The following is a 23170-nucleotide window of genomic DNA, read 5'->3' as shown; positions in this document are numbered from 1 at the left end:
GTATCGCAGTAGCACTTGACGGAGCTACCGACTCTAAGGAACTGCATTTTTTGGGTTATTCTTGCAAAGTGCATATTTTTTAAGTACTGTATGCTGGATTTTTATCGTTTGGTCTTGTTTTGTATACATAAAGTATTGAATACTTTTCTAAACTGGTGTGGTATCCTTTTGTAGCGTCTTACTGTATCACTATTGATTATGTGCAAATGCTTTACACACTGCCTCTCAGATACGCCTGACTGCTAGCACCAAGCTACCAAGGAAGTGAGCAGGAATTATTTCAGTAGTGTATCCCCCTTATCCTGACTAAAAAGAAAGGTCCCTACTTGGACAAAGGTGGAAACCAGTGCCAACTAGAGACCCCCATTTCTAACAGTGAACCACAAAAGTCACTAAATTAAACTGTGCCTATGCCTCTGGTAGCTTGGCACAAAAGGAGTCAGGCTTAACTTAGAGGCAATGTGTAAAGCATTTATGCAGCACAGAAACAGTAATATAGTTCAAATAAAAACCAAAGACAAATCCCATTCCAATTTACAAAAAATAGACTAAAATGTGATAAACTATTTGCCACCTAAGTGACAGATAACCAATTAGTAAAACAGAGTTATGAATCTTTGTTAAATATAGCACTTGAATTATGAAAGAGCCAACCGTGAGTATCTAGACAAGCAAGATCAAGTCAAAGTAAAAAAAATGTGGCCAACGGTGATGCAGCACAGTTTGCATACAAGAAGTGGATTGAGACTGCTTACCTTTTGACTTAGTAGAAGTTTTCTAGAATATATTCTGAGTAGGTAAAATTCAGCGAGGCAAGAATGCTGGTAGTGTCCAAGAAGGGAACGTCGCCATGGGGCAGCCACTAGGCAAATCTGCCTCTCCAATCGATCCTGACCATATCAGCACACAGTCATCTATTAAGCGCACCCAATAGATGATTGAATTGCTCCAGTCACTCCCTTCGGTGCCCAGATCCACTCATCCTCCATCCAGCCCATAAATAGGTTGGCTTAGGATGGTGAAAATCTGGAGCCCATGCTACTCCCTATATTTGACTGTACCATTGCTTCTCAAAAAGGAATACATTATTTATCAAAATGGTCTTCTTACATTCTTGTATCCCTGAAGATGGCGAGGGGTACTCCCCTAATGACAAAGCATGTGTTGGCTGGGCGCAGAAAATAAAAAGACAAAGGCCAAGAAGAAGTTCTCTGTGTTATCATTACTGAAAGACTGTGTATTTTATTCACCGTGTGCCAAGGATTGGGGTTTGGTTTAGGGTGATCCCCCTCCCCTTGGGCACCACAATTAGATGTATATATACAAATTAATCACAACATCTGAAGTGAGCGCCAGTGTTCACCTAGGATAAATTCACCCCATTTATGTCATAGAGCGACAATACACCTCATGCAGATTGATGAGCAGGTCAGTCCCGGTCTTTCCTCCGTTCGCAGAGCAGTTTTTAGCCAAAAATGTTCTAAGTCACCAAGTTTTGGATTCTGGCTAACTGGGCACCTTCTACACCACAACCAAATTTCCAGGACTTGAGGGGCATCACGTGCTGGCAGCAGGAACAATGCAATTGATGACAAGTCCTTTGTGAGAAGGCAGAGCACAGCCTCTTCAGATGCAAGTATGACTGTGCTCAGCTCCGCCCGCCATCCTGCCAGCAGATGGCCTATTCTGGCACACCTAATTCCTATATTGATGACTGTCTGGGAGGAATTAACAAAATCCAACTGCCAACTACACCTAGTCATGTGACCAAAGATAGGCTGCAGGCACTAAATATCAAAGAGTAGGATGAGGCCAACTTTCTGAAAGTGGCATTTTCAAAATTGTAATTTAAAATCCGACTTTACCATTAAAGAAGACTTTTAATTATAATTTCATAGGTACCAAACACAAAATGCTTACTTGGCCCCAATCAAAAAATAGCACTTATTAAACATAATAAGGCAACTCAATGTTATCCTATGGGACAGGTAGACCTCATAGTAGAGAAAAACGAATTCAGGAGTTTTTCACTACCAGAACATATAAAACTTAAAATTACGATTCCAACCTTTAATTACAATACACCTTCCCCTAAGGACTAAGTAGGGCCTATCTTAGGGGTGACATATCCAATAATTTGGGAGTTTAAGGTTTGGCAAAAGGTTATATGGCTAATCTGAACTGGCAGTTTAAAACTCAGGTTGCAATGGCAGGCCTTGAAAAAGTATACAGGGGCTACTTAGGTGGGTGCCACAATAAATGTTGCAGCCCAATAGTACCATTTAATTTACAGGTCTTGGGTATATGGTATACAACTCTACAACGGACTTACAAGTGAATTAACTAAGCCAATTAGGTGTAAGGCAATTGTACCATGTTATAGCACTGGTTAGAAGTGGAAATGTGCACAGAGCTCTAAGGTCAACTAAAATACATTCCAGGAAAAATGGAGAGAAAAGGGCAAAATGTTTGGGGGAAGACCACCCTACGGCAGACAGATCTCACAGAGTTCTACACAGATTAAGAATTACCTTTTGAAGAGTTGTTTAAATTAAGAGTTTGATTTTTAATAACAATAATCATGGGCCCGTTATGCTGATTAAAATAATCAATAATGATAATTAGTAGAAATGCTGGTAACAATTTCCAGGAGAAGCGGAGAAGAAATTTAGAAATACAAGGATGCATCATAGACTTGTAATTAATCAGGAGAAGAAGGGAGTATGTGTGTGAAACATAATGACTGAGAAACTTCAGAAAAGATTGCACTTAATGATATATAGCTATTATATTTTGGGTCATGAACCTATATTTAGGGGGCATCTATTGTGTCTGTGGTAAAGCAGCTTGTTTTAACATTCCAAGTAACTGGGTAGGATTATGCTATTTAGCCTTAGTTTTCCAAGAGCAGTATCAAGTGAGTAAAATGAATAAGATGAATGAAATGAGTCTTAAAGGAGTGAAATGTGATTTTTTATGCGTGCTTATGAATATATTTAATGTGTTGATTCCTCCTTTTGGTGTGGCTTTAAATGATGTGAAGATAAGAACATTGTCTTCATTCGTAGATCACTTTGCTACTAATACTGCAGGTACATTAGCTAAAATGAATGAAGAGATGATAGCCATTTGTGCAATGGTCATTCTAAACAGAATGGAAGTGGATGTTTTGCTCGTAAAACAAGGTGGCTTGTGCCATGTGGTGAAGGTCCATGTGTTGTACGTATATCCTGGATAATAGTATGCCGATTAATGATTACAATAATAACACAGCAAATGTTGATATGAAGTTGACACTTTTGGAGAGACTGGTGCTTGGGAAGTAGCTGGTTAATGGTTCATTTCAAATGGAAAGGGAATAGAAGAGATTGGCAAATGGTTTGGTGATGTTGGTGGATGTATGTTGAAACAAATATAAATAACCAATTATTATCATTCTTCTTATTGCAATTGGTGAATATCTTTTAATAAAACCATCTGAAATTGCTTGATTCAAAAAATTATTCGAATTGAGTTGTGGAAGGAAAATGACGACCAGGATGAGAAAGGGAGAAGAAACTGAGGTGGATAATATCAAACCAAAGGTGTTTGATGAACTGAAAGTCTTGCAGGAAGAAGAAACAAAAGGCAATGAATGATCTGTTATATAAGAGTGCATTTGGTTTGTGATGATTTAAAAAATCATCAGGGGGGATTTTGGAGCAGATTTATTAACAAAGAGTAACATTAATTGTTCTGTGTTTAAGTTAGGATAAATAGGTCACACAACTAATGTACTGGGCCTCTGGGTTGGCTGCATTGACAGCTGAATTTAAAATTGCTTTCAATAAATGCACTGCTTGCATGATTTCTCTCTGTTTAGTTTTGTATTTTTACTTTTTCATAAAATAGACAAAAATATTCTCTTTTCCATTGTGTTGTTTATTTAACACTAGATTACCATTTGTGCTTCGGAGGAAGCCTGCTGGAGATGTTTATATAATGTTATAAATGCTTAAGTGTGATGCTGCCTGCCGGTTCACTTGTGCTCCTTTTCATTTTAATAGCTAGTTTCTCAATCACGACATGCCATTTCTCCTTAAATGTAGGGTAAAGGGAATAACATCTTATTTATAATTTGGCTGTTCTTTAGAGTAGCCTGTTTTAGGTAACACAGCTGCTGCAATATTTATTGGTTTCTATCAATGTTCCTGTGTTCGTACATCTCATGGTGCCACTACAAGCTATGCAAAGGGCATGATTCTCCACTCATGTGAAACAATAAAATGAATAGCTTTTGGTATTTGTGCTAGACCTTTCATTCCTTTTGAATTGAGTGGTCCCTATGCCTGAGGATAAATCCTGTCTCTACCAGATAAGGTGTTAAGGAAGGTAAGTAACTTGTCCATATGATATAGACATCTAGTCGCATATTCCTTACTTTTGAATAGAGACCAAGCAATACCATCCCCAGAGGAGGGACTGCGTAGACGTTTAGACCAGGAAGCTGCGCAGGACAGACCAGCCAAAAAGGCTGTACCTTCAGACTTGACTGTCCAGGCAGAAGTGTTTGGTAAATTTGTGCAGCCATTTTGATACAGAGGATCACCCATTGTGAGATAGTCCTCTTCTGCACCACACAACCTTTCTTTGATCCAAAGAACCCCACAAAGAGTTGTTTGCTCACCCGGAACTCTTAAGTGTAATCAAGATAGAATGACAACGTCTTTTGGAGTTGCTCCTCTCCCTTAGAAGGGTGCAGAGGAGCACAGAAAGTGAGCAAAGCGAACTATTACCCCAAGTGGAATGGTGTTACCACTTTTGTTAAGAAAGAGGCTCTAGTGTGAAGCACCAACTTATCAGGGAAGATAGTCAGGTAAGGAGGCTTGGATGACAGAGCCTGCAATTCGCTCACCCTCCTGGCAGAAGATATTGCCACTAGATAGACTGTTTTAATGGTAAGCAGCCAGAGGAGGCAGTTGTACAAAGGTTCAAACAGAGCACACATCAGGAAGGTGAGAACCAAATTAAGGTCCCACTGAGGAATGATGAAGGGGCAGATGGAAGCATATGTACAAGCCTCTTATGAAATCTAATTACAATAGAGGTTTTAAATAAAGAAGGTTGGTATGACACCCTCAAGAAGGCAGCAGGGCCAAAAAGTATCCTTTGAGAGTGCCCAGAGCAGAGCCCTGCTGGGCAAGGGACAAAATAAAGACAAAATAAAGAGAAGGACTTGAAAGAGAGAAGTAGAAAGAAGATCAATTGATCTTTCTGTGCACTAGTTTAAAAATGTGTGCCACGGGCAGGCAAATACGGCCTTGGTAGAGGGACACCTGGCTGACAAAATAACATTACAGACTTTGGGTGGAAGCGCGAATGCAGTCGGCTGCTGTCGCTCAATCTCCACGCAAGAAGGCGTAGAGTGTACAGGTTGGGGTGGAGGACCCTCCCCTGCTGCTGCGACATAAGATCTTCCCAAATGGACAGGCTGATCAGAGGAATGATGCTCATCTGTAAAAGCTTGGGATACCAGACTCTCTGTGCACAGGCAGGAGACACAAGAATGACTTGCGCTCGGTCACTCCTGATCTTCTTGAGCACTCTGGACAGGAGTGGTATTGGCAGAAAGACATATCGGAGGCCTTAGCTTCACTCGAGATGGCATTGCCAAGTGAGCACCACCTTGGAAACTCTGTGGCACAGAACTGCTGGCTTTGCACGTTCTCCGCAAAGGTGAACAGATCTAAATAACGCTATTTCCACTGCTGAAAGAGACATTGCGCCACCTCTGGATGGAGACACCATTGTTGATCCACTTTGCATCGACGGCTGAGTCACCATGGAAATGCCCTGCTGTTACAGCCACATCCAGGAACACAGGGCATCTGGACAAAGGGTTCATAACACCACCCACGCCCTGCCTGTTACAGTACCACAAGGCAGTGGTGTTGTCTATGAACAGTTAAACCACTTTTCCATTGACTGAAGGAAGAAAGGCTTTCAATGCCAAACTAATCATTCAGAGCTCCAGCAAGATGATGTGGAGGCCAGATTTCGCAGGAGAGCAGAGTCATCTGATCTCCACCTCTCCCAGATAGCACCCCATCCCAAGAGTGACGCATCTGTCACTACTGTGTGGTCTGTTTGGGGAAGCGAGAGAGGTCTGCCTCTAACCCAATCGCGGTCTGTTAGCTACCACTGCAGGTCCTGTGCAGTACTCTTCGAGATCCAGACCATGTTGGAGAGATTCCCCTGAGGCTGCACCCACTGGAACTTCAAGTTCCACTGCGGAGCCTGCATATATCACCTGGCATGTGTCACTAGTAGGATGCAGGAGGCAAAGAGGCCCTGCAGCCTCAGAGTCATTCTCATTGAAATCCAGGATAGAGGCTGAAACATCAGGATCATAGCCTGAATATCCTGGACTAGCCATTTGAGAGGATAGACAAGATATTGCACCATATCCTGAATAGCTAAGATGAAAAGGAGCCTCTTAGACGAAGTCCGTTGTGACTTCAGCTTATTGAGAACCCTGGTGAGTGCAGAAGGTTTGCCGTAGTCTGGAGGTGGGAGACGTAAGCCTGGAGGAAAACTCGCCTTCAACAGCTAGTCATGCAGATAGGGAAGACTAGCAGCCCAGATCTGCTCAGATGTGCTGCAACCATCTGCATCACCTTGGTGAACACCCGAGGGGTACTGGTAAGGCCAAAGGGGTGCATGATGAACTGAAAGCACTCAAGGCCTCCCATATATCACAGATAACACAGATGGGCAGGCAGGACCGTAATGTAAAAATGGGTGTACTGCAGGTCTAATGCTACCCTCCAGTCTCCTGGGTCCAGTGTAGACAAGACCTGAGCATCTTGAACTTTTCCTTTTTGAGGAAGTAGTTGAGGGCTCACGGATCTAAGATAGGGCACAGGCCCGTTTCCTTCTTCGGGACCAGAAAGTAGCAGGAATAGCAACCTCAGCCTAATTCTGGTGTCAGAACCCTATCTATGGCTCCTTTGGCCAATAGAGTCATGACATCCTCCTGAAGCAAAGCCAGGTGATCCTCCATCAGCTGGCCGTAAGCTGGAGACATGGAGGGTGGATTAGTCTTAAAGGGGAAGAAGTAGCTCCTTCAGACTATCTGAAGAACCCACCTGTTTGATGTGATGTTTTGCCAGTGGTGGAGGTGATGGCTGATCCTGCCACTAAGCGGCTGCCCATGACCTTGAAGGGCCAGACTAGAAGGGTTTAGAGGCTGCGGGGGTGGGGGAATGGTAGAGTGACCTGACCTCAGTCCGCCTGACTCATGGGATCAAACGAGCCACGTACATGGCAATGCACAGGTTGCTGAACTAACACGGTCTTGTGGCAGCGTATGGATGGCATGGCTAAAAGCCTCTTCCGTAACCACAAAAAAAGGGCAAAAACAGACAGGTGATGTTTGGCCACAGAGAGGCCCAAGAACTTGGCTGTAACCTGAAGCTCCTTAAAGCGCTCTAGGGACATGTCTACTTTGTCTCTGAAGAGGCAGGTACCATTAAAGGGCTTGTCCATGAGGGAAGCCTGGACATTCCCCCAAAAAACAAATGTTTAGCCAGGCATGGAGTCGAACAGCCACCATCAATGACATTGCTCTGCCCAGCGAGTCAGCTGTGTCAATCCATCAACAAATGGGGAACTTGGTCACATCTGTCCAGTCTTATACTGCTTGGGAGAGAATGGCCCAGGCTTATTCCAGGATCTGTGGCAGTACTTGCACAACCGTTTCCCACAAGGAGTAATAGCCTGCAGTGTTCACGGACCGCAATGCAAGGCTGGCGGAAGAAAACATTTTCTTGCCTCAGCTATCGAGGCTCTTGGATTCCCTGTCCGGGAGTGCGGAAGCTGCCCTTCGCACCACCATAGTATGTGAAGCTTTCTCCTTTGTACCCACGGTAGGGGGCATTAAGCAAACGAGAATCTGGAGAGGTGTCCAGACTACTGGCCTCACTCAATTCCTCGCACTTGTCCATTTCATGCTTTGGCTGGCCTTGTGAAGGGTCCAGTAATCCCTACCAATCGTCCTCCATTTCTAGCCCTTCAGAATAAGACTTAGGAACCGATCTAGGACCAAAGGCTTCTTTCAGTGCCGGAATCAGCATTGGTAGGTGCTGGTTCAGGTTGTCAGGGATGAGAATGGGGCTGCCGCTGGTGGAGGCGTCAGGAGTCTTGGAATGAGAATTGGCGCTGGGGAAGGGCACAGTTGCATGACTAGCATTTGTCCATATCCATTAGCAGATCCATGGCGGGTTATAAGTGCCAAAGTTACTGGCGTGGAACCTGATGGAGCCCCCTCGCCTGAAGGCACACAGGGAGGGACAGGCCACCCTAATATGAGGCACATGGTAACATAAAATTCTTTGAGCTGGCTGGGGGTGGCTACAGCTCCTGGGAAGGCAGGGAAGAGCGGAACCAACCCAGGCTCAGGTTCAGCAAACGAGGCCTAGAACGCCAAGGCTCCTCCGTCACGTCAGCTGACCGATGGGGAGAATCGAAGCATGCTTCGACTTCTTGTGTTTTTTATGCTTCTTACCTGACTGACAGAACACTTCGAGTTGGAAGATGAAGACTTAGGGATCCCGGAGTGGTGCCTGAACCTTCCTCTCGACCAGGAGAAGAATAAGACCTCTAGGGCGAACAGCGCGGTACCGATCGCTGAGCTGCAAGTAGCTTTTGGGACCGCTTCCTCAATGCTTTTGGAGCCGATAGCATGCAGTAAGAGCATGAATTTGAATTGTGATCTCGCTCCAGGTACTAAAGTCTCAGCAGGTGTGGATCCGTTACCTACATGGTGCGGTGACAGGCGCCACACGGCTTGAATCCGTAAGCCTTCTTGGATATTCTACTCACCAAAAAATTGTCAACAAAAAGTTGAAAAAAGCCTGTCAAAAAGTGACAGAAGGTACGTCTCTTTATGGATCTGGGCAAACTGGTGAGGAAAGAAAAGAACTGATGTCACCGCACTGAGGTGGCACACATATAGGTGACGCAGACAACATAATAGCGGAGACGCCACGGACGACGTCACACGGAGATGATCAATGCCCCCTACCAGTGTGTAAGGATATTGCTCGCAGAAAAATCTTCTGGATCCAGTCTGACGCCGGGAAAATTGGAAGGTATGGAGTCTGCGGCTAGATGTCTCTATCAGATTATAGTCTTACATGTACAAAGACTCTGCATTAGGGGCTGAGATCTCTGCTCAGAAAAAGGATTGGAGAGGTGGAAAAGGAACCTCCACACGTAGTTTTGTGAATAGTATTTTGTAGTAGTACTATTGCAGTAGTACTAAATGTACTACAAAAAGCAATTTGCGAATAGGACCTAGAGTAATTAGTATTTTCTCTCTCCTCTTCTTATGAAACCTGCAAACCGGCATTTTACAATGAATGCGATAAACAAAAAAGAGAGAATGCTCCTTCTTTTCACAAAGTATGTATTCATTCCTCATACACTGTAGAGTATAATCAGAATTAATGTGCCAACAGAAAGACATAAGCATTCTTTTATCTGCACTCCAATGCTATAAAATGTAACTTGACTACTCTTTCCCTTAGAGGAAGGGCTATGAATCAGGAGCGCTGAAACTACCCAAGAAAAGAACATATAGGTCCTTTGAAGTTAGCAATCAAAAATATGAGTTAGCCAAGTCATTTTAATCAGCGCGAGAAGGCATGTTTTTTTTCTGCCTTTTGAAAAAAGAAAATCTAGTTTTCCACTTTTTACTCTAAAGATTCCTAAGTAAGCTTGACTAGCTTACGCAGTGCACGTTTTTTCAGTGCATTCTGAGTCCTTATTTTATAAAGGGACTACAGGTCCCAAAATGCAAAGAAGAGACTTGCACTTAAGCAAATAACGCATGGACCTGGGAAATGTGAGACCTTTGCGGTCCTTTACTGGTGCATGTAAGTGGTATCTACATAGCAGTAACCACACCGAAATTCAGAGCAGTGCAGCCAGAGATACCACTCACTAGTTACATTGACAGATAGAAATGTAGGTTATTTGGAGCTCGTACAGACTCAGGCACCACAAATGCCAACTTCAAAGCAAAAGGGTAGCTCGCAGACCCAAAGGAGGAAGACACCAGTGGGTAATTAACCCTTTCCATGCGTCGGATGACCCCCAGCCGTCCAACGTCACAGTGGGCATGTGCGGAGGACAGCCGGGGGCTGTCCGTACCCCGCCCATTCATTATTTCACCCGCACCGCGGAGGAATTCGCGCCGCGCTTAACGGGTTAATAGCAGCAACGAGGAGCCACATTTTGTAAACAACACGTATACAAAGAAATGCTGATGTCACTTACTCTGTTGTTTTCAAACAAATCGAGGATAAATGTAATGGCGCTGCTGTTTATTCCAACAAACAGGTTAATACAGGAGAGAGCAACATAGGCAGTGCTTGGCACGTTGAAGAGGTAGGATGCTGGGTACATCATAGGAATTACTGACCATCTAGAGGGAAAAACGAAAACAAAAGTCCAGATTTTACTCTCCATAGGGCTTTAATTCCTTGGTAAGTGATCAGTTACAAACATTAGCTTTGTCGTTTAATTCCTTTAAGACCAAATAAGTGAAATGGTATGGTGAGTAAAAGCACTAAAAGCACAGTCTCTAGGAATGAAATCAATGGGAGACACTGGAAGACATTTAGGGTCTGAGTACAATCTCGCAAGGAAGGCCTCAAGACGGGTTCCGGAACGAGCCAATACAATTCAGACCATATGTTTCAGACCGAATCGTCCCCCGTTCCGAACGACCAAGTACGTTGCGAAGATCTCGTCCGCGCGACAAAATCATTTCTGAACCCGTTCCTGTCAGTCAGACTAGTTTGCAGCCGACCGCTGTATCGACTCGGTCTCAGCTAGACGAAACGACTGTGGAAATCGGACTTTGGGGGGCTGTATCGGGACCCCTCACCCGGGGCCCTCCGAATCTGTCCGGTGGGGGTACCTATGGGTTCCTCTGTTCGGTGCATGCACAGCGTGGTGGGCAACACAGGTTGTACGCTTTTCCCCACCCACCCTTTTTTGCTATGGGAGCCTGTGTACACGTTCAGTATACAGGCTCCCATAGAGTTCAATGGGAGTCAGAGCGAACCGAGCCCGTCACCATACGGGTGCACCGAACTCGGTCACTAGGACTCACAGAGCACAATTCGCTAGGAAAGGTCTCCGGATCCGAGTTGTACGGAGGGCTTTCCTAGCGAGATTGTACCTGGGCTCTTAGAAGCAAAAAAAGACTGCTACAGGAGCTGATCAACACTGACAAAACAAAAGGGAATAATTGTGTTCCTGCAGGATATCCCAAACCCGTGCAGAAACCCTTCCCAAAGTCCACAGCACAATGAGCCCAAAGAAATGGCAAAAGAGCATTATATGAGGGTTAAAAAAAAACTTCCGTACATTATAAGGAGTTTGCAAGTCACTGAGGAGTTCCATAACCAAATAGAGTAACAAAGCCAAAGGCTGAGTTCCTTGATAAAGTTATAGAACTCCAAGGTGACTTGCAATATCCTTATCATGTACGTCAGGGAGTACTTTATCCCATATAATGCGTGATCCCACCATCACCTTTCACAAAAACCACTTAAAACCTTGGGGCATAGTTCTTTCATATGAAAGAGCGAGCATGTTTGCAAACACGAAGAATAAAAATGCAACCTCTAGTGCAAACTCCAACACATCAAAATCCTGTTAGGTATTTATTGCAAACAGATATTGGAAACAGTTCAATACAAATCATTTTAAAAAGAAAAGCTGCAGTATCACTTTGGCTGCTGCACATGGCAGCAGGCATTGTGACGTCAAACTTATAATAGTGTAGATCTAATGTCTTTTCTTCAAAATCGGTAAATGAGTAAGCCACTAGTCGCATATTATAAATAAATTAGAGAGGTGCATTTATACATGGGTTACAGAATCCCATGTATTGTATAAATATAATGTAAAAAAACACTACCCAGAGCGACTGCTCATTTTTTAGGGGTGGGATCAAATTACCACCCACTCTGAAATTATCCACACTGCAGCCATAGGAGAGCTGGTTAAAAACAAAGCTTACAGGTGGCTGTCTACTCTTGTATGATACTGTTTCACAAACTGATTAGCTGCTCTGTAAAAGAAGGTAGAGTTTTCATTCTGCACAGGTTTATCTGCTTCCCTGCTACTTAGCACGACTGGGGAGCAGACATACTGGGAAAAGAGTGAGAAGAACTCAGAACACATCTTTTCCTGGTCTGTGGAAGAAGTTGTCGAGAAACCATGCTGGAAATGGACGTCTCACCACAGGGGTTTTGTGAGCTCTCGACAATTTATGGGGTATGTAAATGTAAATCCAGTATTTGTAAAGAGTACAACTACCCGGAGGAATCCCGACACTGGGGGCCGTCGGGAAGATTAAGCGGGCTATTGCCCAGAGTCACATGGTGCTGGGCCGACCTGCCGCTGGTGCCGGGGATCGAACCATGAGCACCAGCATCTGGTGTCAGTCGCCCTGGCTGCAGCGCCACACTTCTTCCACAATGTGACACTTTGTGCTCTTAACAGGGCTTCCCTAAGCAGTCAAATTTTTCAGGACTCACTCAGCTCACACAATCTTGTGATTCTAGGCAGGCAGATGAGACACAGAGAAGCCCATATATTATAAGGAATAACAACATCCAAAAACACATACAATGGTTATTGCAAGTCACCTCAGAGTCCTGTGACCCTATAAACGCTTTGTGCCTTTATATAGTCAAAGACACCTATGCTGACTTGCAACATCCTTAGAATGTACACTAGTGGAACTTTATTTGGTATGTTATTATTTTGAGTGATACTTGTACATTGCCAGGGGAGTGCTTCACTTATAATAGAAAACGTATGTTATACAAATAGAACAAACATACAAAGGTAGAAGGTCTTTAAAAAGGTGGGACGTGGGGGATGCCTTTGGTTATTAAGGTAGATAATTACATTTTGGGTTTACTGACAAACACTCACAATAAAGAAATTATGTTTGTGGTGCTCCAGAATGCAAACTAGGGACATAAGGCTTTATGTAGTAATTTCTGGTTGCAAAATACTAGCTGCAGTTTGCCACCAGTATTTTTGCAACCAGTAACGATTATTGAGACCTAAGTTCTAACATCTTGGTACTTAAAAATGTAAATCATAGTGGGTCACAATACAACCTACCTCATGTGTATTAATAATGGAGGGTGAAGACTGCAACTCAATATGATTGGAGGCCATCACAGGTATGGTGGCCTGCTGCGGTTAGCAGACCACCATGTCTGAGACTTTGATTTTTAAAATGCAGGTTGTTTACCTTAAAGGTAACAGGACTGTGTTTAAAAAGAAAAATTCACTTCTGTTTGTTTGTTTAAGAAGAGGCAGTCATCCCACCACTGCATCCTCTTAAACACACTTTTTCTTCAATTCACTTAGTGAAAGGGGTCCCAGTGGCCTATCATCTTCTTTGAGTTGGCACAAAAATAGCAATGTTCTGCAACTGGACTTCGGTCCCAAATCACTGATACATTAGATACCAATTTCATATTTGGAAGGGACGCCTGTACCATGCCTCTTCCAGATACTGAATCGTTATCCATTTAAAATCTTATGTTAGGATTTGAGAAAACATTTCCAGCTCCTTTAATGGAATAAGCAAATATGAAAAAGTTTTATAAGAGTCCCAAATGCCAAACTGAATCAGTTGTGACTGTTGAAATGCTTACTACATCTGGCCCCTATTTTCTCCATTTCCTCAATTTCACATTACACATGGATGTTTTTGAAAATACTCTCCATTAATGGGGTGTATCGTGTTACTACATTCATCATATATATTGTCCATGGTTATATTTTATATTAAAATTTAGATCAAGTATTGTGATACTTTTCCCCATAAACATAGATCAAATAAAGAGTATAAATAAACCTAGTTCAATACCTACAATCATATCTCCTATCTTCGATTTCCGTATGCTCTTAACACATCTATTTAAGTTATATTAACTTATCTACAGGTACACCTGAAAATCTTCCAAAATTAATGTCGTCCTACAAGACTGGAGCAATAAGCCATAGTAAATACCCATGCAACCCATAAAACTCCCAGCAGGGCAAAGTCAGATTTCAGAAAGCTACTTGTTGAGATATAGAAATATTTTAATGTTTACGATTAAAGCAATATAATGAGGTAGAGAAAAACCATTGTTCTTCTATTCCTCTAACTCTAGGAAATGTTACAAATAAATACTGCAATGCTGTCTCAATTGAAAACAAACATAGGCAGAGCCTAAAACTAAATTGTTAATTATGTGAATCCACAATTAAACAAGAAACTTCCCATTTGAAAGTGACATAACAAAGATATTGCAAATCATATAGCATGCTTCGACTCACAACTAAACCTGCTGATGGTGGCTGGGCTGCCCCCGGGGTGAGCAGTGACTAGAAGATAGCCCCATACGCTGGATTGCGGGATTGTGGGGTCTGTAGGAGTGGCTGCTGGCAATACACTGTGAGACCACGAGGCGAGGCCCCCATTGCTGGGCCTGCTGTGACCCGCGGCTGCCCGTCACCCCGCCTTAGATCACCGGTTAATCGCGCCGCACCTGCACCCCACCTTCCTTTCTACATGCTGGCTGTGACATTTGGTGTGGCCCCCATGACTGGAACCCTCTTTGCCTCCTCGCTTGGGAGCCTGTGCGAGTGACAGCATGTGTAAACTGGGCGAAGACAGGCGGTGCACACTAGGGAGTGGCCAGCAGAGCAGGAGAAGGCCTGTGCGAGGCCGGTGAAGCCCAGTGCTGTGCCGAGCGGGGGCCACGCCGGGGGTTTGTTGGGCCTGGACCGCAAGACTGTTGGTGTCTGCTCCTCCAACTCGGCCTCCATAACCTGCCCACTCCCTTCACTGGAGGTGAGGGCCCTGGTTTGAGTCCTTCTGCGGCACAAGCTTGGTGAGCCAGCCCGCCTCCCCTTCCCTGTGGATTTACTGCCCTGAAACTGGACTCAGCGCCCTAGACCAGAGCTTTCCTGCAGCCCCCCTGGGTTGACTTGTGCTATGGTGGCCACGTAAGGAAGACCAACCAGAGAAAATCCCACACAGCTTGGGTCCACCTGCCTGTCACTTGAAGCAACACCCTAGGGTATGGATGAGCACCCACGGGCAACAGAAAAAAGACCCCTCTGTGAAGGATATCTTCGCTCGCATGACCACGAAAAAGACGGACCCCCTGCGAGAACCAGAGGAGTCAGAGAATCATGCCGACGGGCCCAGCGGCAGTGGGGGAGGGGGCAAGGAGTCCTGACTAACACAGGCCTTTATGGAACGTCTGTTTCGCACCCTCCGTGCAGACTTCGCAGAGCTAAAACGGGACATAGCCACAGACATCATGGGGCTGCGACAGGAAGTTGCCGCCCTCGACTAGAGGCTGGATTCGGTAGAGCAGTGCCATGACCCCCGGGAGGAGGAGATAGAGGGTCATCGTTGGGAATTCCTGGAGCTTCGGGATCAGAATTTGGAATTGCAGTACCAGGTTGAAGGCCTAGAGAATCGTTCTCGACTTTCCAACATCCGCATTAAGGGGGTTCCAGCCGGGGCCATCTTGGGCAACCTAGAGACATTTGTGACCAGACTGTCCAAACATGTGGCACCCCCATAGCAGGATCAAGTAATAACACTCGACTGCACACATCGTGTGGGTAGGCCGGTGACCACCTCTGGCCAACCCCAGGACATTTTCACATGTCTCCACTACTACACCCAAAAGGAAGCAATATTATAATCGACCAGGGATGTGAGAGTCCTGGACTTTGACGGATATAAAATTGGACCCTACCAAGACCTCTCCCTAACAATGCTGCAACGCCGTAGAGCTTTGAAACCACTAACCAACTTCCTCCGTACCCAGGAGATTCGCGACAAGTGGGGCTATCCTTTCTGCCTGCAGTTTACCTGGAAGGAGGAGGTCAGGTCAGTCCGCAGTTTTACAGATGTCCGTGCTATTCCAGGGATGCGGGACCTGCAACAGGCATCCCCAGCCAGGTCTCCAACCCGTGGTCCACCTGAGGAGAGACGTCAGGTGCGTCGCTCGTCCCGAAGGGGGCCGAAGGAGCTCAATAAGCCCACTGAGGCCGATAGCAGAGAGGAACATGCTCGACTTCTCCAGCATCTGCAGCATGAGGGTGCGGCCGGCACCACAGCCAGTGATCACTGAAATGTTATATTAAATAGTATCCTGTGCCCTGCTGAACAGAAGTGGTCCTACATTAAGAAAAGGGTTGACACTGACCGGGACCGGTGTCCAACTTCCCAATGAGATGGCACATCGGAGGAGACTCCTGAGCTGCTTTCCTCCTTTTTCTTTCTCATCATATCCAGCAGCGACACGGACCATAACCTCATGATTACTTCTACACCGGGGTGAGGGATATGGTTGGACTTATTGATTGTGTTGCAGTATGTTTTGTATTTATATATTTTTTTTGTTTGTTTTGTTTGTTTTTGCTGCAGAGGAAGAACTTAAGGCGTCCTTGATCTTAGGGATATCTGCCTCGAGACCATCCATCCTTTGCGAAACCTCCTCGACTTTCTGGGTCAGTACCTCACAAGAGGCCTGAATAGCGACCTGGTTCACCTCTGAAATTGTAAATCTCCTACCAATGTCCTCCTTCAGTCCTAGCAGAATATCGGCCAAAGTCCCAGGTACCGTCAGGGACTGAGGAGCAATTACCATGGTCACGGAGGCAGAGAAGGAGGGAAACTCTTCTTCCGGAGTACTTGTACAAGTTTCTTCCTGTTCTGTGTCCTGGTTAGCTAATACTGAAAAGCTATTGATAGCTCTACAGATGGATGGACAGTAGTTTGCTGGTTATTTTTTGATGATGTGTCTCCTCCCGGTGCTTTATTATGGGGAGAAAGGGCCACTGCAGAAGGTTGAGAGGCTCTGTCTGTAAGAACAATAGGAGGAGCAGTAGACGACTAAGAGGCAATAGCAGTAGCAGTAGCCATAATACCGTATTTGTCCTTCCCCCAGTCAGAGGTAGTTGAGGAGAGAACCCTGTAATAGGACTTCAACAATGGCGTAATTTTAGGCCTGGTAGAAGGTCCCCCTCTCGCTTTTTTCATGCCCTTTCCTTTACCTGGGGGTGTATTTTCAACGATATGGCTCTCCTTCCCTTGTCTAGAGGTAGCCTTAATTTCTTTGACAGGAGGTGAAACAGATGAATTGAGCGGGGCTGGAACGGTGTTGGCGATCCTATTACATAGGGTGTAATGACTTATCCCAACCTCAGACTAGGGCGCTATCGTGGCACAACCAGGAATCTTGGGGTGGCTACTGGCGGCACTATGCTCTCGCCTCTCCATACAGGACTCTCAAGCTTCACTTAGAGCGGCCCCGGCAGCATCAACAAACGGGTTTAGGGACCTTATGAACTTTACTGGGACTACGTTGCCAGTAAACACTACCAGGTCTCGTGGCACTGGAAACCCCCTCAAGAAATGAAAACCAACAAAAACAACATCTGGCTCCCATGGAACCGCCTCACCATGATTCCCACACCGGGAAAATTCTGCTGCAGTGAGCCTTCCCTCTGTAAAATGCCGGGCCTCACCTCCCTGCCAGGAGACTTCCCCGGCACTTACTTGACGAAATGCCGACCCAGCCGCTCCTCCGGAAACACACACATCCGGTCCTCCGAGACCGGGATACCGAGGCAATCTCCTCGGGTTCTTCCGCCACTCTCTGGCTGCCCCCAACTCCCGGAACCACGGAGGCTCCACTACTGCTCCACCCCCGGCACCACAAACCATCGAGTCCGTGCAGACTCGTAAACAAACAGAACGAACAGGACGCTCTGTGGAGCACAAGCCTGGGCGCGAGCGCTAACAGAGGTTAGTGTTTTGATTAAGCTCGCAGGTCATATAGACATTTCTGGGGGGAGAGAAAGTGCATAAACGGCAGCCCCCAGCCGCTAGCGATGGCTCAGACGCCACACACAGAGGAGCTCCGTCGCGACCGTCAGCTTCCAGACGCCATGTTCCACAGATCGATCCAATGTATGTTTTGTATTTTTACTTTTCTCTTTCCTTTCTCTCCTATTCCTGTGATGTACCCCTTTCCATGGGGGGTGGGGAGCTGTGGGGTACCCGATTGGGCCGGAAACGGGTGGCGACAAGATGAGCAATGTTGTTGATACTTAGCCTTAATGTCCGGTGCCTTAACTCCCCCGGGAAGTGACTGGCAATACTGTCCTTCCTTAAAGACACTAAGAGTGACAAATGCTTACATCAGGAGACTCACCTGGTCCCGCAAACCTGTCAGAGGATGCGATCCCGCTGGTTCGACCAGCAATATTTCTCCTCAGGTACAAGCAAGAAGTGTGGGGGGAGCTATCCTGCTTGCCACACACTTTGCGGGAAGAGTGGAGGGGGTCTTCAGAGATATTCCAGGCCGCTTACTGGTGCTGAACATACGGGTCCGGGGGTCCGATACATAATAGCTGCTATGTATGCCCCTAATGATAGCCAGGAGATGTTTATTAAGGATGCCCAGGAACAATTGATCTCTACGCCAGATAGGGAGCTGGTGGTAGGGGTGATTGTAACGTCACAATGGATGCTCACCCTGACAGATCCCATCCCAGGGATAGCCAGACTGGGGGACTCACCCTGGCTACGAAAGAGTGGATGATTGATGCAGAGCTCACAGACATCTGGCACCATATGCACCCCACAGAGGTAGAATACCCTCCCTTCTCCGCATCACACCAAACAAACGCCCGAATTGACTACTTTTTCACCACACCAGGGATAAAAAGGGCTACTTTAACCACAGCTATTGGAGCCACCTCCTTCTCAGATCACTCTCCTATTACCCTGTGTTCCTGCCTAGCACGTGAACCCTAGCTCCCCAGCGCTGGCGCTTCAACACAAAACTTCTCACAAATGAACAGGTGCATTTGTCCACTCTCACGGCACTGACCACCTTCCTAGAACACAACAACAAATTTGAGACAACTATGGGAACATTCTGGGAGAAGCTAAAGGAGCTCCTGCGAGGACACTTCATAGATGTCGCGACAAAATACAATAGGGAACGGTGGAATAAGCGAGCACAACTGGAGGGCCAGGTCAAAGACTTGGAAGCGGTGCACATACGCTCGGGCACAGTGATGGTCAGATGAGAACTAATGACAGCTCGTTTACAGCTTCAGGTGATAGACATGAGACGGGCGTAGTACGCCCTGCTTCGGTGGTGCCAAAGGTATTATGCTGGTGGAAGCAAGGCGGGACGCATGCTGCCCATTGCCTTAGGGCACAGGCAGTCGACAGAAGGGTATCAGAGATCCAGGGAGCTGATGGCTCTGTGGAGGACATGGACAAAGGTATAGCATGCAAATGTGGAGAATTTTATAAAGCGCTCTATTCAGCGGAACCACTATGCGACCCGGACATCAAAGCCTACTTGTCCAGGGTATACCCAGCTGGGATGGATGTACCTATTTATAGTGCGCTATAAATGATATTACAGCGCAGGAGATTCTCGCTGCCATACAGATGCTGCAACCTCACAAGGCGTCCGGCCCAGAAGGCTACTATGGGGAGTTCTACAAAACATTTGCTTCCCATCTGGCCCCGATTCTTGAACGCCTATACAACTCCATAGACAAGCAGGGATCCCTCCTGGAGTCCATGCTTAACGCCACTATCACTGTAATTCCCAAGCCCGGCAAGGACCCCAAGAACTGTGCCTCATACCGCTCGATATCCCTGTTGAACGTGGATGCAAAAATCTTCACTAGCATTCTGGCACAGCGATTGGCGCCCTACCTCCAGGGCATAGTGGACCCGGATCAGGCGGGATTTATTCCGGAACGCGGTTGCAGAGATAATACAAAACGGTTATGCCATCTCTTGGACAAGATTCAACACTCTCAGATACCGGCTCTAGTGCTTATGATGGACGCTGAGAAAGTGTTCAATCATATCCATTGGCCATACCTGTATCGGGATCTTGAGCGGGTGGGATTTGGACCCTGACTGTGCGGGTGGATACGAGCTTCCTATGCAGCCCCACAGGCTGACATCTGTGTCAACGGTATACAGTCCCCCACTTTCTCCATTGAGCATGGGACGAGACAGGGTTGCCCCTTGTCCCCCCTCCTCTATGCACTCTGCATGGAAAAACTAGCAGAGTGCATACGGCCCAATCCAGAGGTGGCCGAAATCCCGATGGGAGGGAGCACAAGATTATGCTATACGCGGATGTTGTCCTTCTGACCCTCACGCAACCGCCTACCTCACTAGCGGTGGCTATGACGGCGATCAGATGCTTCGGGCTTGCATCGGGCTTCAAAATAAACCCACAAAAATCCCTGCTACTGGATCTAACACTAATGGAACCGGATCATGCACATATACGCCAGCATTTCCCATTTCAATGGGCGGCAATGGTATCCCGTACCTCGGCATGCAGATCTTTCCCACAGTTAAAGCCACCGCAGACTGTAACTATGGCACCATACTTACACTGCCGCGGACAGAACTCGGCAAATGGAAATCACAGAACTGTTCATGGCTAGGACGGCTGGCAGCAGTCATAATGATGTTACTCCCTAAACCACTCTATGTGATGCAAACTCTACCGTTGCAGCCTCTGACACGGGTTCTAGATAAACTACAGGCTCTAATCTGGGACTTTATTTGGGAAAGCAAAAGAGCGAGAATGTCCAGGTCACAAGCCTACCTTTCATTGGCGGAAGGCAGGTTGGGGGTTCCAAACCTCAGCAAGCATTACCAGGCAGCCCAACCTCGCTACATGGTAGAACGGTCTCGCACACTCACCAAAAAACCCTGGTGCTTCATAGATTAGGCCATAGCCGGGATACATATCTACAAGGTGCCCTGGCTACCTAAACTGTATAGGCCCTGAGTGTCTATGTCTCTCCATTTACAGGAGCGACAGTGGGAGTTTGGGACAGGGTGCAGCGGAAACATAATCTTTCCACCCCAATATCCCTGCAGACCCCCCTAATAGGTAACCTGGACTTTCCCAGGCGTTAGATGGTGCAGGCTATAATGCATAGCAAGAAGCCAACTGAAAGAGAGTGGGGGACCTGTTCAACCTTGATGGTCTTATGGACTTTGCCACATTGCAGACCTATTACCCCTCCCACACTCAGCAAAGTGGCTTTATTTGGCCGTATCACACTGAATCACTAGGCCATGGATTCAGATGCACGCAGGCAGACCACTCCTACCTTTTGAGAAGTGGCTGCTCATGCAGAGCTCCGACAAGAAGCTACTGTCCTGACACAACCCATGCACCCTGTGTACTCTCCCACCAGGGCCAGATGGGAGATAAAATGCGACTACACATTCACAGACTAGGAATGGAGCGACATCCTCCACCATGCCCGCTTGTCTGCCCTCAATACAACCAGTAAAGAGAAGCTCCTCAAAATAGCCCATTACTGGTACCTAACACCAGCGAGAGTAGCTGCTTGGGACCCCAGTGGAGACGGGATGTGCTGGTGGAAATGTGGGCAAAATGGTACCCTTACCCACCTCCTATGGCAATGCCCGAACCTTGGCTCATTCTGGTCTTAGGTACTGGGCGCGGTAGACATCATGTTTGACACAGAGATACCCAGACTCCCCACCTTTACACTGTTTATTCTCCCTAACCCGCTTCCCTACCCGCTGAGGTCCCTTAGAGGCAAAGCCATAACCCTCATAATGGGGGCCACGAAACAACTCCTGTTGGCCCGAAGGGGGACTGACAGGATCCCTTCTCATCAGGACTGGCTGTGCAAAGTCTGGGACATCCTGGGAAGGGAGAGGCTCACAGCTGTAGCTACACAACAACTACCATGGTTTGATAAAATGTGGCAGACATGCATAGCATAACTAGCGGACGAATTACGCGAATTAACATGCCCCCAATACCTATGAGTGCTACGTTTTACCCACACCGCACTCAACACACAGCAACGGGCTGCATCCACTTCCTAGAAATAACAACATTACGAGAGCGAGGAACTCATGCATTCCCCTCTTGCCCCTTTCTCACTTTTCCCATCTTAAGGGCACATTAGAATGGCGGGCGGTTTGCCCCTGCCAGGCTGGCGGTAGCTACCGCCGGCCTGGCGGGGCAATCCCCCCACCATCCTCACCCAAATGACTCCCCGCCATATTAACATGGCGGGGGAACAGCGGTGGACGGAAAGTCCGTCCGCTGCTTTTCCGCCCCGGTCGCCTTGCGACCGTGGTGTAAAAGGTCCAATATAGTGGCGTTGTCTAATAGACACCGCCAGTCATATTAACATGGGCTTTTTTTTAGATGACTTTCTGTGGCGGTGATGCAGCCACGGAAAGGCCTGCGGTCTTCACTGTGGGCCCCCAGAGTGAAGGAGAGATGGGGGTGCACACGGGGGGTACCTGTGGTACCCCCCTGCATTTGCATAAACAAAGCATCAGGCACCAGGTGCCTGACGCTTTGTTTATACAAATGCATACATGCATTTTTAGCATTGTGGCAGGCGGTGCTGAGAGCACCGCCCGCCACAATGCTAAAAATGAAGGATGCGCCCGCCACAGTGGCGGGCGCATCCTAATACCCCCCACGGGACCCCCGCCCTTATGGCTTGCGGTCCCAATAACCAATAGGATGGCGGGCGGACAAAGTCTGCCCACCATCCTAATGACCCTCTTAGTTTGCACTCAACAAAGCGGTTCTAAAACTCGTGAAGTTCAATGTTATTTTTCTTTTTTTTACGCCAAACTACTGTACATGTATCTAAATGCACGCCTACTGGCCGTTGGATGTAGGCAGCTCTTGTTGTACTGTTGTTACTACATAAAATCAATAAAAATCATTCAAACAGAAAGAGATTCTCATCTAGTGGCTGAACTGCACAGTGTGAAACTGAAATATTTGGCATTGATCCCAGGTTCCCTGATTGATCAAACTGTGTGATCCTGTGCAAGCACTTTATTTCATTTTTTTCATTATCACATAAGAGAGAACCTTCAAATATATGAGTTCAGGGTGTGTGCTGTACAAAAATCTATCTTTTGTTTATTAGACTATATTTTTGCTCCATATATAGTAGGATCTAGCACACAAACAGGATATGCATGAACCCTGACTTGCCTTAA

General features: G+C 46.4%; 1 protein-coding gene across 1 annotated transcript in view; it reads right to left on the bottom strand.

Moving 5' to 3' along the window:
• Positions 1-23170, bottom strand: part of ABCA4 (ATP binding cassette subfamily A member 4) — a 1055123-nt gene that overhangs the window by 172470 nt on the left and 859483 nt on the right. The window contains exon 38 of the mRNA XM_086957892.1: positions 10321-10468. Coding sequence (XP_086814018.1) covers positions 10321-10468 — 148 coding nt within the window. The remainder of the gene's footprint in view (positions 1-10320; positions 10469-23170) is intronic.

The sequence above is a fragment of the Lissotriton vulgaris genome, chromosome 1_1 (assembly GCF_964263255.1).
Source record: "Lissotriton vulgaris chromosome 1_1, aLisVul1.2, whole genome shotgun sequence".
Lineage (NCBI taxonomy): Eukaryota > Metazoa > Chordata > Amphibia > Caudata > Salamandridae > Lissotriton > Lissotriton vulgaris.
Note: the sequence above shows the minus strand (reverse complement) of the source record. Positions and strands in the feature narration are given on the sequence as shown.